Source organism: Cricetulus griseus, chromosome 2, assembly GCF_003668045.3.
Source record: "Cricetulus griseus strain 17A/GY chromosome 2, alternate assembly CriGri-PICRH-1.0, whole genome shotgun sequence".
Lineage (NCBI taxonomy): Eukaryota > Metazoa > Chordata > Mammalia > Rodentia > Cricetidae > Cricetulus > Cricetulus griseus.
Window position 1 is genome coordinate 346,044,905 of NC_048595.1, and position 19,171 is coordinate 346,064,075.

Consider the following 19,171-nt stretch of genomic DNA (forward strand, 5'->3'; position numbering starts at 1 on the left):
GTAGGAGTGTGTGACCAACCTGCCCTAAGAGAACAAGAGGAAAACTCTGTTTCCCTCCTCTCCTCCACCGTGTGCCTGCTCGGCTAACTTGATTAACTGCATGAACTAAAAAATAAAACTCTGCCTCTTGGAAGCTCATAAAAGTGTACTAGAAAAGAGTCTCTAACATTGGATCCGCACTGACTGCAGCCATTGACTTTTGGAACGGGTACAACAGAGAACCCTTCACGGAATAGTGGATAAATAGAAAGAAATAGCCACTTCACATATTCCAGTGTCATAATTGGAAAATGAAAAAGGCAACAGATTAGGAGTCTTTGTCACTGTCCATCCCTCCGTACATATCCGCTAGCTTTTTAAACCGAGGGCCCCAGTCACTCAAATAGTCATAATCTTGGTCCCCATCTGTGGTCACTGACTCCAGTGAGCTCAGCGAGTCGGCCACCGAGCCGGTGCCTTCATAGGCATAGGTGGCCAAGGAGTCGTAGGGCGGGGCTGTGGGGTCTGTGTCATTTTCCTTTAACCTTTGGTTAATGAAATCTCTGACATCGGTGTTGTCGCGAGCTGTTGGAGTCCGTCGCGGTAGAAAAAGAGCTTCAGGCACAATGTCCCTGCGCGATTTGCTGTCCTCCATGGCTTCGGGGTTCCTCAGGGTTCCGATATCAAAGGCCTGGGTGTCCTCCTCTCCGCCACCTTCGTCGTTGTAACTGACAATGTTATCTCTGATGTCCTCTTTGGAAATGATCAAAGGCTCTTTCTTGCGCTGCCGCCTCAGAGCTGCGAACAGCACCACTGTCACTAGAAGCAGAGAGCGAAACAGAAGGGAAGGAAAGTTAATTTGCCATCCAATTAACATGGGGAAGAAACACTGCTCCAACCTGCAGCTGTAAAACGTCACTTGAAAATGCAGGCTCAACTTTTTCAGGTCTTAAGGATGCATTTGTCTCTATCCATTATCAGACAAGGACCCCAGAATGGAGTATTTTAAACAAGGCTTAACCAGTATTTTAAACAAGTACTTCAACCGGATTATAAAATGCCGTCCTATTTTGTCAGTACTTGTTCTCCTCCCACCCCCTTTGAAAATGCAAGCTACTTTCTAGGTAGGAAAAGTAATAATAATAACGATAATAATAACAATAATAATAATAATGCAATTTTTTTTGGAGCAGCAGAGAAAGTACTGTGATAAAAGTGCAAATTATGTCAAGCACCTAAAATGCTCCAAAACTGGTTATAAAGAAAAGGCTGGCACCTCTGGGAAGTGTTGAAGGCTTTGCATAACTCCACATTTAAAATAACTATTGCGCTATGCCTTCCTCTTCCCCCCACCCGAGAAAAGTGTAAAATTAGTTTAAAATCCCAAGCAGAGATGTGAACGTTTGCATACCTTCCCACATACAAAGAAATATTAGTACAGATAAAACCCCTGAGAGACCCAGACTCCGAAAGCTACTTTGGGCCCCAACCTCAACCAATTAAATAGTGCAGATAGTAATACACTTTCCATATGATTTGTGTTTGAGTTAAATAAATATATTTATAAGAGATTTCACTTTCAAAGACCTACATCCCACAAGTTCGTTGGCCAGAATGCTTGTTTTACAGACATACTATTGTTTTTCTTCTAGCACAAATTAGAGGCAAAGCAAGGATTGCGTTTAAATCGCTTCTGCTCTTTCTTCACAGCTAGTTGGTAGAACAAAGCTGACTGCCTGTAGAGAGACACATCTACCTACAAGTGGACTTATGCATGGAAAATAAAAACATAGCAACAGATTACAGAGGAAACGGCCATCCAGCAGACAATACATTACCAGCCCTCATTTGTCCAGTGATATTTACTACAGGAAGTTCTAGCAGTTTCTCTGCTACTTCACCTATTACACGGTCCAATTTTTGTAAGCCATGAAAACAGAAATCTTGCAATAAGATTGAGGAGGCAAGTATATCTCCCTCCTAATGAATAGATTTGCATGCTCACAGATCTATATTATCCTTTCAGACATTAATAGTATTAATACATGGCTTCTATGTACCAAATACTGTGCTAAGTGCATTTCATACTCAGTCCCACTTAATCATCATAATAGTCCTATGAAATAGGAACCATACTGAAAACCCCAGTTTCCAAAGAAGAACTTGAAGCCTAGAGATGTCACAAGCAGCAGTCACTCAAATCCAGGTCCACCAGACTAAAAAGGTTGCACTCTTACCTGCCATGCTGGAAGCATATTGGGATGACTGTCACTTTCCTAAGGAAATACAATTTTGCCATTCTCAAGTATGTGGCTGTGTAACTAACTGTCCACACTCTCTGTTTTTGTCAGAGAGTGTCCTAATGCCTCCATTGTCTCATCCACCCAGGGTGTCCATTCATTCTTTCAACAAATAGTTATGTGGTGTCTGCTTTGTATCCTGTACAGTTCAAGGCACTACCAGTATAACATGGTGGATCAAAAGCCTCGGAGCATGAGCAGATATGTGGGGACTATTGGATGGAGACAGAAAATAAACAACATGTATAACAAGTCAGGAAATTATTAGTGGATATTAAGTGCAATGCAAAACAAGAAAGAGCAGGGAAAGATGGGGATGTTTCTCTGTTGGGCTGTGCTCTTCTGCATCGTTTCATGGGGTTATCCAGGGTGCTCTCTGGCAAAGGGGAAACAGCTATTGGAAAGCCCCTAGGGAGGTCTGAGCCTGTTGTGTTTAAGGAACAAACAAGAGTCTCAGTAGAATGGAGGAGAGGAGTAGGGAAGAGCTATGTCCCCTGGCATCTTGGTGGCTTTGGGAATCTTTCCTCCACCTTGGTGGGTTAGGTTGAGGGTGGAGACCTTCAGGGTTTAGGCCTAATCTCCTTTTATGCTGCTTTCCAGTGTGAAATGGTATGGATTTGCAAAATGGTGATGTAAGTAAGGGTAGCATTAGGGATCGGAGGACAGACCCCAGCCCTTAAAGAATCCGACTCTAGTGTGCATGCATTCTTTCAGTCACTAAAGGTGAGATAGTAAGCAATGGTTACTCCCCAATTCTCCAGATTCAAGTACTGAGATTTCTAAATTTCAGTCCTACATTTACCTAAAATTATAGCCTTTACAAGTGAGAAGTGAGAGGTCAAAACCAAAAGTCAAAGGTATTCAGTACTTATTCACGGTTTAATTCTACAGCGAAGACTACCTATGTCTTTTATCAGCCCAATGTATGTCAGATGTCTTGATGGGAGAGCTCGATGAAAACCGACTTTTATAAGTGGGTACTGGGCTGGGGTAGAAGCATTTAGAACAGTTCAGCTCATCTGTATGTCTCTTTATGGGGACTAGTCTCTTCTTCTCCCACCCTCCTGGGGCCAGAGTACAGCTACAAGATTTTGGGGGTGGGAGAGGGAGGGATGGCATGGTCAAATTCATGCTCTAATCCCATTGTAGAACTAGCAGACCTAATGATTTAACACCTGTGAAAGGGAAGCAGTAATACAATGTCAGATGCTGTCATTAGTTCAATGTGAAAAATTTTGCAAAATTCTAAATTGCTATATAGATTAGATGTAGCTGATGTTGGGATGCTTAAACCATTTTATTTAATGTTCATACATGGATATAATGTGTTTGATCAGTTCCACCCTAATTCCCTACCCCTACATACCCCCCAATTTTTCTTTGAATTTTCTTACTGTTTTCTTTTAGTAAAATATTAGATGCCTTGGGATTTACCCAGGGACTTCTGTACGGTGGGCAAGTGCCCTATCCCCAAATTACACCCCTAGTCCAGGACCACTTTTGTACCAGATTTCCTCATGTATCAGTGTGGCTTCCTTTCTCTGGCAACCTCTCAGGTTTGCCTTCAATCTCTCCAGTGCTCCCAGTTTAAGTTTGATGTCTCTTTCAGCCTGGAGATTGCACTGCATTCCAGAAGCTCACAGAGAATCTAGGAATGGGATGGGAGCATCATATCATGGAATAAAAGACCTGTGTGTAATGCTGAGCTCTACCACCTGCTCCGTGTGTGACTTGGCCATGTGACTTACTTCGTAGCCTGCTGCCTCAGCTTTCATGCTGGAGATGCAGATAAATACACCCCAGTTAGTTCTGAGGAGCCAGCAAAACACTTGTGAAGCACCTCACACAGCATCTAGTCTATGGTGTGAACTTAGTTAAGATAAAGCTCAATTTTTTTCCTTTAATAAAGTATGTATAGAATTCCCCAAATACTAGACAAGGTGTGGGAGGCACTGAAGCCAATTAAGAATAATGAAGAGACAGTGAATTTTTTTGCCAGAAAAAAAATGAGAGGGGAAGATAAGATGAGTTAGTTAGAAGGAAGAAAGTAGAGAAGAGAAAATGGATTGATGCCTGAAGGTCTCTGAGTCAATGCACCACAGAGATACTCGCACATCCATGATTATTGCTACACACAATTTCCAGGAAATGGAGCCAGCCTAGATGTCTAAATAGATGAATAAAGAAAATGTGATAAATATACACAATGGGATTTTATGCAGCCACAAACAAAAATGAAATCATGACATTTGCAGGAAAATTGATGGAACTGGAAATCATTTATGTGAAATAAGTCAAACTCAGAATAAATCCTATATTTTCTTCTAAAAGAATCCAGATTACCATTATATGTGTGTACATACACGTGTATACGTATTTATATATGTGTGTGTGTGTTTATATACATGTAGGAGTGCAGGTTACAAAAGTAGAAAGGGTCTAATGAGAGGGGAGGAGGTGGGTAAGTGAATCTATGAAAGAGAGCAGAAGGGGGGACCAGCTGGGGAAAGTGTATAGTAGCAGGGAAGGGAGAGAGTCAGAACAGAGTATGGACACATAATATGTGAAGAGATCATGATGAAACACATTGCTTTGTATGGTAACCTTTAAAAAAATTTAAAATGTAAAAAAGCCAAACAGATGACTAGAGAGAGGAAGGAGAAGGGCTAGCAGATAAGAGCTGCCTCTCCTTCCATGGCTATAATCCCCTCACATCCTCCCCCCAAGGTCATTTGGACACTCCTTTTTTGATCAAAAACAATGATCAAGTCCTCCAGGTTTTACAGGTACACAGCATTAGGGATGCTGACATGCCTTTGTATGCTGTCATTGCGGTATACCTTCTGGTCTCAAAATACTTGGTTCAACTCTTGCTTGAGAAGAGGATTAGGGTTCTGAAGTTGGGTTTCCAGTCTTCTGCTGATCATTGGTAACATTGATCAGCAATGAGAAAGGTCTTTTGTGTAGAGATGCAGGCCCTTTTCTATGCATCTCTGTTGTAATTCAGGCTACTTTTTGAGATTTTTTCTCTTGTAATCTAGGTACATGCTTTCTTGTTTGCTTTTTAGAAAGGGGCTTGTGTATCCCAGGCTGGCACAAACTTAGCATGTAGTTAAAATAGCCTTGAATTTCTGATCTTTATTTTCCTACCTTTCAAGTTCTGAGATTTGTGATTATATGATTACAGTCATGTGTTGAACTTTTTTTTTTTAGTTGTATAGGCAAGATTGTAAATACAAATCTTGTTTTTAAAAACTTTATTCTTTATTGTGTTTATTTTATGTCCGTGGGTGTTTTGTCTTCATGTATGCCTGGTGCCCTTGGAAGCCAGAAGAGGGTATTAGATCCCTTGGAACTGGAGTTAAAGATGGTTGTGAGATCTGGCATGTGAGTGCTGGGGATACAACTAGCCAGTGCTGAGCCATCTCTCCAGGCCCTTGTTTTCATTTGTGGAAGGGCTACATTAGCTGATATTTGAATTTTTTACTTGCGTAATAGTTAAAGGCTTTCAAACTCACATTTTTGGCTTAACGAGTTGGTTGGAAGGAAAAAAAATAGTTTGAATCATTTCTAGATCTTGTGTTGGTTTTATTTCTTTGAGAAAACTTCTGGGAGAAACAACTGAATAGGGTAAAGATATATCTTGGCTTGTGGATTCAGAGAGTTCAGTCCATGGTCACTTGGATCTACTGCTTTTGGGTCTGTGATGAGGCAGTGTCATGGTGGCAGGAACATGTATTGGAACAAAACAGCTCAACTCATGGTGGACAAGAGACAGGATGGGTTCAGGGACAAGATATAACCTTTAAAGTTATACCAGGTGACATAATTCCTTCCACTGGGCCCCAGATCATTCAAATATGAACACATCAGTGTTTTGGTTATTTGATGAAGTTAGCAATTCTTGGTCCAATTCCCTTTCAGTTGTACCACTAACCGAGGACAGCACTTCTGATACATGAGCTGTTGTGGGGAAGACGCCACATCCAAGCCATCACAGATCTTGTGTTTCACTTTTATTACATTCATTTTTTGAGGGGGATGCAGAATTTGCTTCCTAATGTCAGGAATTATTTTATTAACAGTCTGAAAATAGACATTTTGCGTGCGGTAACCAGAAAGCAGCACTAAGTGGGTAGTTACTCCATTGTGTAGCTCATAGTAAGTTTACTTCATTAAAGAGATTGTCACACTTTTATATTCCCCACCCCTGGGTGAGTTAGAAAAAGCCACCATCATCCTTTTCCGATTTTCTGTTGATCTCAAATGTTACCTTTGTAAAAAGTGGTCTTCATCAGACACTCCATGGTGCATGATTTGCACTCTTGAAAATTCACCAATGTTTGCCAAGTTAATTATCAGACAACACACAGAACAAACAGGGGGTATATATATCTCCATTTCTAATCTCCCCTGAGATGCATTTCAGTATGATATACAATATATTTCTTATGGTAAAATGGTACCCTGAACAAGCAAAGATATGGGCACATATTACATCTGTTCATTCTCCAAAGCAAAAACTAGTTCATGTTTGAACAACACAGATTCTCAGCATATAACTCTACTCACCTAGATCAGGCTGTATGCCTTAATGGGGGAGGCGGAAAAATCTAGAGTGTCACAGTAACAGTGTGTGCCCCTCACCAAGGGGAGATAGGATGCAGGGAGAAGCAGTTTACCTAGTAGGATCACGATGCACAGAAGGATGGCCACCAGAGCCCCTGTGCTCAGCCCTGTGGGGTGGATGAGGGCCTCGGCGTGGCAGGACTGCATGTTCCCATGGTGGTCACATGCACAGACCCGGACAGTCACTGTCCCAGTGCTGCTTTGGACTGGGTAGTCGTTGTCTGAAATGACCACAGGCAGGAGATAGGTGCTCATCTCATGTCTGTTATAGCCATTTTTCCGAGTTAGGATTCCTGCAGTGTTGTCTGGAAGCAGAAAGCAAAATGGTGAATGTGTGTCAATACCACATCATGTGTTGAATAGGTTGTGATGGAAATCAATGGATATGGATGGAGACTGAGATCCAATCCCACAGGGGTGTGGAGAGAGGGAAGGCAAGAATCTCACTTACCTTTGTTGTCTTGAACGGTAAAGTTTGAGCCACTGGCTGCTTCCGGGGCCAAAGAGAAGGAGAATTGGTGTCCACTGTAAGGGTCGTCCTTGTCAACAGCATGTAGGGTCTGAATCAGCTGAAACAGAAGCCATAATGTTATCACAAAAGTTTCATGACCCCAAAGTATTTTCTTACAGTTTTTTCAAGAAATTGCTGAATTTTATTAACATAATTAAAATGATAACTCTTAAAAAGCAACCAGTGCATTCTATTCAAAGAACTGATATGTTAGAAACCCATAGAGCCAGGGCTACTTCTTTGCTGTGGGATCTACTCCAAAAACTATGTGGTCTTCACCCTGATCTCACTCCACTATATACCAGAAGTCCCCTTCTAAGTTGTGACAATCTGAGTGGCCTCCAGATATTTCCAGATATCCCCAGGGAGCAAAGTCACCCTGGTTGAGAAGCACTGCTGAAGAGTAATACAAAACTATAAATGTCTCAATGATCTGATGGGGATGTCCTTCTGTGTATATGTTTCTCTTATTGGTTGATGAATAAAATACTGTGTGGCTAGTGGCCAGGCAGGAAGGATAGGCCGGGCTACCAGAGGAGGAAAATTCTGGGAAGTGTAGGCAGAGAGAAGTTGCCATGTGAGCCTGGGAAGAGAGGATGTGCGTCAGGCGTTCTCTGGTAAGATAAGACCACGTAGAAATATATAGATTAATAGTTATGGGTTAATAATTAAGACAGAGATAGCCAATAAGAAGCCCAAGCTAATGGCCAACAATTTTATAATTATTATAAGTCTTGTGTGTTCATTTGAGGCAAGTTGGTTGTGGAACCAGGCTGGGAAAAACTGCCGTAACAATGATCATTAACAGCATTGCCATTTAACAGAACGGAAGTACTCTGGGCAGCCTATGTAAATACACTGTATTTTGCTCATAGCAACTTGGGAAAAAAAAACTCAAAAAGGAAATTAAAGTAAAAAAGGCAGTAACTTCAGCTTCCCACTTTCCCCTGTACTTTCACAGTGCACTTCTGTTTTGACAAAGTGTAGCATAATTTCTCTGTCACAGGCTGCAAAGACCTATTTCAGGTGGGTGACAAATGGGTAAAACAGTGAAACATTCATGAATTTGTATTACTTTACAGATGGGCAATGTAAATAAGTAAAACTGTGAATTATAGGCAATTGGATAATATGTTCTAGTTATTATTTTCAAGTACATATGCAAATTAAGCTATCTGTTCACCAATAGAGATTTTATTTCAACAACAGTGTGACTAATCTATTTTAATGAAAACTTAAAACTGATTTGGAATCCACATCAGTCTTGGAGACTGATGAACTTCCAGTTCTTAAAAACTATTTGTTCTCTTATGCAAGTTAAACATCCGCCTTGGTTATTATTTATGGCATTAATCTCCTTGGCGCCCACCTCATAGATAATTCAAGACAAGCCCTCTGCTGCATGTATCACCTCAATTATTAGATCTAAATTAATCTGACTTCCTATTTGAAGGTGCTTTTCAAGATACAACTCACCTGGTCTGCCTTTGCTCTTTCACAGACAAAGGTCTCATAGAACTCGGCGAATTCTGGGGCATTGTCATTGACGTCAAGAACTTTAATATAGAGGGGCACTCGGCTGCTTTGCTTTGGATTATCTGACATATATCAAAAAGAAAGAAATAAGCATTACATGTTGATCACCATTTCCCTTTAGACAAAGGCCACCCACTCTTTTGTTCTCATTCGTCCACACTAATCCCCTGGATAGCTGGAGGAGAGACTTCTGGTGCCAGGGTCAGGAGTTGATAACTCATGTTTTCTTTCTCTCATCCACTTACCCTACATGTCTATTCGAATGTTCATTTAATAAAACTTTACTGGACATCTGACACCTGATATTGTCTGGGACAGATAAGGAGCTTAATAAAAATGGTGAATTTTAGGTATTTATCCTAATGTAGAAGCACATGAAACATATGAATGAACATGCAAGACACCACATGGTGAGATTAAGCAGAGAAAAGGAATAGAGAGACATGGAGCTGTTCTGTTGAATGGGACAACCAGGAGTGCCTTCTCAGGGGTACCGTTTGTTCAGGTGTGGCTGAAAAGAAGGAGTAAGCCATGTGAAAAGTTTTGGATTCCTAGGGAAATGAAAGAACAAGCAGAAGCTTTGGGGTTAAGAGGGAGATGACTTTGTATAAGCTCTCATGTTTTGGGCTATTGAAGGTGGTTAACAAGTTCTGACAATAGTATTCTTAGCATCTAAAGCATCTATTTTTCCTCATATTATCCTCGCAAAGTGAAAGTGGCTGTGCATAAATTGTGATATGTCTCAATCACTCATATTTTCAAATATATTAACTAAACATTAAATCCTAAAAGCAGAAAACTTTAGACATAAGCCTAAAATAATGCATAAAATGACTACTTCAGTGAAAAACGAAGCTTTAATGTTTTAAGTTTACTGTTGTCGGTATCCATGCCAGTCCCTTGGCACAAATTCTGGAAACCAAATTCCTGTCTAATGAATGTCTAATTAGGTGTTCTGATCACTATCAGTGCCGTTGCTTTCCCTTTGGCCACACTGGCTGTTTGTTATTCCATCCACTCTCCTTCAGCGTTGTCACATCGCATGAGTTATGTTGACAAAACAGAACTGTAATAAACCATTTGATATGGAATATTTCACAGCAGATATCCAACAGAGATAAAAGTGTTTAGAACTTCAGAAATTAAAAACAAAATGGAAAGAACTATACTTCAGAAGCTTATTTTAAACACTCAAATATTATTTTAAAGATTATCCTTTCTTTAAATGTGTTCCTGTCTAACACTGCTCACAGTTCACATTAATATTAATTTCCATTCAGTAAAACAATTTCATTTGAAATGGTTTTTTTGGACACTATTTTTCTTTGTACTTTATGGGGCATGATATAAAATTCATTCTAAATATTTTATTGATTATCTGGTACTTCATATTGCTCAATTTGATAGACTATAGGAAAGTGATAATTTGTAACTCTTAATTTGGTAAAGATTTTGAAATAGAAATTCTGTAGAATGTGAGAATGAATATCTAAGAGGTGTTGGCCAATACCTACATGTTGAATATATATGACCCTACTCATTCCCTTGCTTCCTGTTTGAGAGTCCATTTTTCAGCTGTTATTGTGATTTTTTAAAAATTTATAACCTATGGGAAGTCATACCTACTATGTGCCTATTCTATTTCACTTGAAAGACATATTCTTTTTTTTTTTTTGAAAAGCTGTGTGTGTGTGTGTGTGTGTGTGTGTGTGTGTGTGTGTGTGTGTGTGTGTGTGTGTGTGTGTCTGTGTGTGTGTAGGCCCCAAATTTATGTTGGGCGCCTTCCTCCATCATAACCATTTTACCGATTGAGACAGATTTTCTTGCTGAGTACTTTCAGCAAGATAGCCAACTTGCCCTGGAGATCCCATGTCTCTGCCTCCTGAATGCTGGAATTAGGCAGTTGCTGTATCCACTCAGCTTTTATGTGGATCTTGGGTATCCAAACTCCAGTCCTCACATTTGCCTCACAAGCTCTTTTCCTGCTGGGTCATCTTCCCCTCCCTGAGATGTGTTCTTATTTTATTGTCTCCAAATTGCAGAACTTACACAGTGTTTCTTTTCTCCAGTTAAAATGAACCAAACACACATTTAGAAGTAACATCATTGCAGGTCTCTCCCCCGTGTTCTTTCCCTCAACTTGTATAGAGCAGGGTTGTCAATATGAGGTGGATAGCTTTGACCATTCTTGCACAAGCCCTCACCGGGGCCTCATTCCATCACTGGGGACAGCATTGGTAAGGTTGAACTTACTAATCTCTGTTGCTATCACTGTGATGTTGTGCCACAGCAGTGTTTCCCGGTCGAGAAGTTTCGATGTAAAAATCGAACCATTTCCAGAATCAATGTTGAATATCCTGTCCATATCTGTATGTCTATCCACAGAATACCTGAAAATACAGAGTAGAATTTACAAAGACTTTTCTTGATTTTTTTCCCCTTTCACATCATAAAACCACTCCAAGAATAGCTCATCTGTTAATTCTTTCTACTTGTAGTGTTTTTAAGCACCATCTATAACTGTAATGTTAAGGAAAATATTTTGATAAATTCTATCTTTACAATCAGGTTGAGTAGTAGGCAAGTTTCGTGATTTTGGAGATCACTACCAATTTCCTTTTTTATATGTAATTAGACAAAGTTTATTTTACTATGTAATTTAGAGCAAGTTTATATAGTAGCTATGTCTACGACTCTCTCTCTCTCTCTCTCTCTCTCTCTCTCTCTGTGTGTGTGTGTGTGTGTGTGTGTATGTGCATGCACATAGATGTCAGAGGCTGATGTTGGGAGTGTATCTCCCTTGTTCTCCTCTTCATTCATCAAGGCAGGGCCTCTCACTTGAGCCCCAAGACTGCTGAGATGGCTGTTCTGGCTGTCCGGATTGCTGCAGAGATTGCCAGGACTTGCCTTCAGAGTACTGGGATTCTAGTCAGGCTGCCATGTTCACCTGTCCTTTATCTGGGCTCTGGGGGCCACTTCAGTCCTATCTTTCAGGGATCATATCATGCACCATTTACCAACCATATATTCTATTTTCTTAAAGAATTATTTGTTTGTTTGTTTTACATCCTGACCACAGTTTCCCCTCCCTCCTCTCCTCCCAGTCCCCCCTCACCCCACCTCCCTTTACCTCCCCTGCTCTACTACTTCTCCATTTCTATTCAGACAAAACATGGCATATCAAGTTATAGTAAGACTAAGCACCTCCTTTATATAAAGCTGAGCAAGATGACCCAGTTTGAGGAGTAGAGTCCCAAAAGCCAGTAAAAGAGTCAGACAGTCCCTGCTCCTTCTGCTAGGGTCCCACAAGAAGACCAAGTTACACAACTGTAACATATAAGCAGAAGACCTAGGTCAGTCCATGCAGGCTCTCCGTTGTCTGTACAGTCTCTATGAGCTCCTGTGAGCCCAGGTTATCTATTCTGTGAGTTTTCTTATGATGTTCTTGACCCTTCTGGCTCCTATAATCCTTCATCCCTCTCCTCAGCAGAAGTCTCCAAGCTCAGCCTAATGTTTGACTGTGGGTCTCTGTGGCTGTTTCCACATACACTATTTTTAAATTAAGGGTTTTTTTTAGATATTCAGAATGTTAATATATGTGCTTATATAGGGAATCGGTTACTTTTCTATTATCCATTTTATTTTAACAATCATTGCTTTTAGAAACAGAAGATGCCTAGTGTAGTGAGGATGGTAAGGTAGGCAAGTGTTATAGGAGATAGGATTAGAGTGGAATGAAATCTAAGCAGAGGGATGGGATCAGCCACAGGAAAGAACTGGGGGTCTATTCTAAATGCTGTGTAAATCGATGCAAGGTCTCCACACAGGAGACAGAGAACCATACAGACAACCTGGAGCAACTGTGGAAAAGGACATCTAGTGGTGGAAGAAAGTGCTGAGGACAGTGTCACTTAAGTGCCCCAGAGTGACAAGGACAAGAATGATGCTGGGGCAGAGTGAGGGCTAGATATATATTTATGGAGAGCTTGTAGAAACTCATAGAGGGCCCAGAATGCTATCTTAAAAACCAAAGATGGAGAATACCCTCAACCCTAACACTAACACTAACAGTAGATTAGAAAATTGGTATCTTTCAAAAATAGATTCATTATAGTTTTTAACCTACTTTTAAATTTATTTAATTTTGCAATTATTTTTAGGATGACATGTAAAGGGAACAAGTATGTATGTGTGTTTATGAATGAATGGGCATCAAGAGAAAAGTTTGAAGAGATTTGTTATGTTAAGATTTGTTATGAAAAATAGTTTCCCATTTCTTCTGCATTTTCAAAACTTGTGACACTGAAGGGGCTTAAAAATATTGGCTTAAAATTTGACTTAGTAGAAACACAATTTAAGTAAATCATCCAACTGCCAGATATATTTAGAACTATGGATGCTCTGAAAAGATACAAGTAGTTTGCAATAATATACAGTGCTCAAAATTCTATTTCAGTGAATTGTTTTTATTTAAATATACTTATGTAACAAGATATAACAAACAACATATTTTTATATTGATATTTATCACTTAGCAGTTGTCTGAATGAAATAGGCATTTGTTTATTGCTTGCTTTTCAAACTTATGTCAGAAGAAATTGATGAAGTTCACAATGGCCATTATGCCATTGGGTCTTAATTTTAGTTTCGATGTATTTAGCATAGCCTTTTCATCCTCAGAAGGGCTCTCCCATACTTAAAAAGCTATATGTTGGTTTTGACATTTCTGCCATGAACCAGCAGTTATGAAAAAATTTAGGCAAGAACACCGAACTTACTCGATCACCTTTCTTCATTTTTGAAAACAAATGATAACTATTTATAACACATGGCTATTTTTCAAAAAGGAAGTCACTGTACTTATAGACTGTGAGAAATTTAATAGCTATCCATGAGCATGTTTTTCCCTCATGAAAAATGCCAGGTTTAGGGTGTCCTGCTTTGTGCCTTTGTGATCTGCCACAGTAACACATGGCTGTCTTTTGCTCTGTCTCAGCCTTCCAGGATAGTTTTAAGTTTCCCAAATTATCATGTTTTTCTATCAAGCCTTGAAATAAATGGGAAGCAGTGAGGAAGTTTTAGTTGAAGTCAGCTTTAAATTTTAAAGAGAGGAGATTAACTGCTTAGGAAATACCAAAATTTATATTGTCTTCCCTAATTGGGAGATTAAAAGTTGATGGAAACCCTAAAATGCCTATATTGTTTAGGAGAGATGGTTACAGATGAAACTGTATTTTCTTGTTGCTGTTTTTCTTCTATCCTCTAAAGTAATGTCAGTTTATATCCATGATATTTAGTGTCCAGCAACATTAACTGTGATCATTGCCAATAGGAAGAAAGGCAGTCGGCCTCTGCATGGCTGTAGTGGATCATTTGACATCTGCTTCTGGGACTTCACTGTTTTGTGATTAAATGATTTGTCTTGTAATGTGTCTTGAAGTGAGGGAGATTTATTTGGTGGGAAAGAAGTTGTATTTGCATGTCTACTAAACAAGGCTTACTTTTATTTGTGTGTATGACTGTGTGTCTATGTGTGGACACAGCAGCCTGGGTACCTAATGAGGTGAATGGATCCCCAGAAGCTGGAGTTATAGGTGGCTATAAACTATCTGATATGAATATTGGGAACCAAACTTGAGTCCTCTGTAAGAGCCGAAAGTGCTGAGCCCCTCTCTCTAGTCCCCACACAGATGTACTATATATATATATGTTTTCTCTTGTATGTATCAAAAGACATTGTGATAAAGTTATAATAGGAAATCACTTTATGATTGAAAGGTTAAAGATGGTGTCCGCATAAAAACAACATTTCAGGAATCATTTGTTCATCTAACATTCTTATCTAGTTGTTCAGCATTGATGTCTAGACTAACTCTAGATTATGTATAGGCATATTTTCTTAATATAAGAATGATTTTATCCTGTAAGTAAAATCACTGGAACATGCATTGATACACCAGTGTAATCTATGTACGTTTCTAGACTTAAGTCCATATTTATACATCAAATCCATATGTGCTGAGGGAAGGCTGGCAGAAAAGTATTTAGAATGAACAACAACCAACCCGCCTGGTGAGTGCTTCCATTCATAACACAGAGAATCATGCAGTCGGGAAAACTGGTATTTGGTTTAAAAAACTAACATAGAAGTATTTAGCCTAAATTTCCAGAAGACATTTATTTCTCTTCAAATCCAGAGCATGTTGATCTATCAGAGAGGTACCTGGAGCTCTCTTGTTAACTTCTAGCATTAACACTTTTAAATTGGACTTCACACAGGCTTCCTAAGCACCCCTCCCACTCTTAAAACGAGCTCCAAGGGACAGAACAGTTGTGAAAGTACCTAAAGTGTGTGCACTGTGGAAATGAAGGCTGCCATTCATTTCCCTGATCAAGCATCTCACATTTACATGGGGAAATACTGGGCCCATGGAGCTCACACAGGACTACACTGATGGACCCAGCCATCTTTAGTGTGTCATAGATCTTCCAGAAGATAGATAGAGCCTGGCTCTCTGTGCCCTGAGAATAGAGCAGACATCTGTGTGTTTTGATATGAGGGTGCCATGAGATTTGACCAGAACAAAGGGGACCGGATGCTAGAGAACATTTACTTAGAGTTATGCATTCTTTTATCTGCAATAACATTCTCCACATAACAGGCAGAATGACCCTTTTAAAATGTAGTTTGGGATTAGGTTGCTCTTCTATTCAAAGCTTCCAGATGGCTTCTCACCTCAATTGGATAACAATTCAGGCTTTACCCACAAACTCCACTGTGGCAAACGGCCCTGCTGCCTCCTAATTGACCCCCTCTACTTCCTCCTCCCTTCTCTCTCTCTCTCTCTCTCTCTCTCTCTCTCTCTCTCTCTCTCTCTCTCCCTCTCTCATTCCCTCCCTTTCTCTCTCCCCATTCTCTTTCTTCTCTCTCTTCCTCTCCCTCCTTTCTTTCCCTTCTCCCCCTCTCCATTTCCTCTTTGTCTTCTCCTAGACATGCAGACCTCTTAGCCACTCTTAGAACAGAGTAAGTCATCTCTGGCATTAGCCCTCTTCTTCCCCTTTGGCAGATCTTCCCCTAGGATTCCACATGGCTCATCCCTACATTTTTGTTTTCAAATCTTTACTGCATAAATTTCCTGCCAAGAAGGCTAAGTCTGGTCACACCATCTTAAACAGTCTCACCGTTAATCTGATTCTTAGAATTTCTTCATCTGACCTATTGCATATTTATCCATTGTTTATGTTTCTCTGTAAGTTCTCTATATGGGGACCTCATAGAGTTCCCTTATGAATGCAATGGACGTGGTGTGTGTGGCAGGTACCCTGATCCAAATATGTCTGTGGGCTCACTGGCAAGAATCTCTACAGAATGATTTACACCACAGCACTCTGATTTAGCACTATTTTCATTTATTCTACTGAGCCACTGGTTAATGGTTGGGAGCTGGTTCCTTCCAGGATTTACATATGATTCTATAATTCCCAAGATGTCAGTGGCCTCAAAGAGCAATGGGGCTTTCTTGCCACCTGATTTATAACTAAGGAGCCAGCAAAGCACAGGTAAGATGGAGCTTGTTTATGGATCATTCATTTGGAGTCTACCCTATTAATTTCTCCAGCATTTCACAGACATATCACAAAACAGTTCTTGTTTTTATTTACATATGCAAGGGGGCAATTATTCATCTAAACGGATCATAATGCTGCCTCTAAGTGTTACATGATAGGTCCCCCAGGCCCTGAAAAGCATGCTGGTTATCAAGCTCAGTGGCTGCTTTATTTCTCTGTTCCACTTTTCAGTAAATCATCTTAAACCTTTCAAAGAGCACAGGTCAATCAGGTGCACCACCTTATATCACCTCACTTAAACAGCAAACTCCTGCTGTATCTCTCCTCTTAATGTTTCTTTCCTCTCAACTTTTGTGTACTTGAGGTTTATGCTGTTACTAAAACAATATTTATGCAGTGAGCAAGGACAGTTAAAGGTGCTATTTGGAACCGTTTTTCAGGAAAACATAGCTGTCTATTTGGAAAGAGTATTCCTCTTTTCTAAGGAGGAGGCGGTTGTTTGGACAAAAAAAAAATGGACTTAACTTATGAAAGAGATGTCCCTGAGGCGCACTTACTTGACGGGATTTCTGGCGGCATCAGGATCCTGAGCTGAGACTGAGCCTATGGTTGTATTTATCTGAGCGTCTTCTCGGATCTGTAGGATGTAGGCCAGTTTGCTGAAGACTGGAGGCTCATCCACATCGTCTACCACGATTCTTACTGTGGCTGAGTCTTTGAAGGGACCCAGGTAGAGAAATCGGGGCTCGACGTGGGGATTGGAGGCTTCCACCTTGAGGGTGTATACTTTCTTCTTTTCGAAATCCAAGAGCTTCAGAAGGAAGTGATGCAACACACAGAGAGGCAAGGCACAAACCATTTTAGTGCGAATCTCTGATAAATGAATGCGATCGGGCTGCTTCAGGAAATTACCACACATTGTTGCAATGTTGGGCAGAGGTAGCAAAGGTAAGTTGAGATCAGTATTTTTCCCGCACCCTACAGCATTAGTAAGGAAGCTATTACATAGGCTGTGAAAAACCATGATGCTGCCATGATAGAAGTACAGCCCAAATGTCCACAGAAAAGTGGGTACCCAGGCGCTATCGCTATGCATCTGGGCAGTAAGGGAATTGGGCACAGGGATCTGTTTCAGCCTCTCTCTCCTTTAAATTACATTGGGTTTTAATAGAGGGCATTGCCAAGGGCAGAGTGGTAGCATGTAGTAGACCATTTTGCCAAGGGTTCTCATATCTGGCTCTACCTCCTGGGTGTTTACAACTTGTCAATGCCTAGGGCCCCACTTTTACCTACTAAACCAAACTTTCTCCGGTGGAGATGCTTATCTGTATTTTTAAACAGCTTCAGGGGAATCTGAGTGGAGCCAGAATTGTGACCCACAGGTTGGCACAGTGACTCTCTCTTGCCCATTCAGACTAAGTAAGTTGTTTTTGCAGGAGTTAGTAAAAAGCTTTCCTCAGTATCCTCACAAGGGCTAATTACTTGCCAAAGAAGGCAATGATCCCTGTTGTCAAAGACCTTTAGGAAAAGATTTTGCTTTTGAAGACGTAGTGAACCCAAATGCATATTGCTGACATGTAGTTTCAGATGATATCATGACAAGGCTCGCTAGAAACACTATTAATCAAGACGAATGTGATTTAGTCGGCGAGGCAAAATTTCAGTTTGAATCTGATAAGGCACCGAGGAAATTAAAAAGGTTAATGCACAGTAATGGGCTTCCTAATCATATCAGGGTCTAAGACACTGGTCTGAGTGTCGCTTAAGCATGTTTTATTGTGCTTCCAGATATTCAGACATGTTCTTAAGAGGGAAATTTTTCTTGTTATTTACATCCACCATGCTTATGTTCAGTAGCAATCCACAGTGGGCCAAGGGAGGGAGAAGCTATTGTACTATGCATGACAAAAGAGAAATCAATGAGAATTAACCTAAATCAATTCTTTTAGCCCCGAAGCACACAATTTGTTGGTTTTAACCATGGCCACATTTTGGTTTAGTGCTCTGTGGTGCCAGCCAATTTTGAGAGGTCAACTAGCACACAAGCATGCTGGTGAGGAGGAGATTTGATGACCTCATGTTCTGGAAAGTAACTGAAGGGGTCATGTGAAATTTCCTCATTTGCATAAATGTGTGGTCTCTGAATATGCTCGCTCTCTAATTCAGGTCATCTTGCCCCTTGCTTGCACTAAGCCTTTCCTTCAATGCACATTTCACGGTTTGCATGTACATATTCATTTAGTGGTTTCTTCACTTCTTGTTTATTCCCTCCTGGCCTGTAGGTTCTAGGACAGCAGAGATCTTCTGTTGTAAGTACCCACAATGACATGTGGTATTGTCTATTTTACTGTTTATGTAATTTATTTAATCATTTCTATGCATTCCATTTGTTTCTATTATTTACTTAGAGGATATTTAGTAGAAATTTATTGAAAGTAATAGAAGCAATGAATATATAAAATTACTTTTGACTACTAAATGTCAATCCAGGAGATCTCAGTGCAATTAGAATCGGTGTTTTTAAAGAGTGAGTAAAAGAAGAATCTGAAGAAATGTTCTGAGGAGATTGTCATTGTCCTTGGGAGCAAAGGGAAGCACTCTTATTGGTAAGACATTAAGAGTTTTATCTTGTTTTATAGCTATGTTA

General features: G+C 40.1%; 1 protein-coding gene across 2 annotated transcripts in view; it reads right to left on the reverse strand.

Moving 5' to 3' along the window:
- Nucleotides 1–307: 307 nt before the first annotated feature.
- Nucleotides 308–19,171, reverse strand: part of LOC100767269 (cadherin-6) — a 56,366-nt gene continuing 37,502 nt past the window's right edge. For both annotated transcript variants that reach the window (XM_035439146.1, XM_035439147.1), the window contains 6 exons: nucleotides 17,082–17,335; nucleotides 11,209–11,345; nucleotides 8,896–9,017; nucleotides 7,360–7,477; nucleotides 6,962–7,213; nucleotides 308–798 (listed from right to left, as the gene is read on the reverse strand). In XM_035439146.1, coding sequence (XP_035295037.1) covers nucleotides 308–798; nucleotides 6,962–7,213; nucleotides 7,360–7,477; nucleotides 8,896–9,017; nucleotides 11,209–11,345; nucleotides 17,082–17,335 — 1,374 coding nt within the window. The remainder of the gene's footprint in view (nucleotides 799–6,961; nucleotides 7,214–7,359; nucleotides 7,478–8,895; nucleotides 9,018–11,208; nucleotides 11,346–17,081; nucleotides 17,336–19,171) is intronic.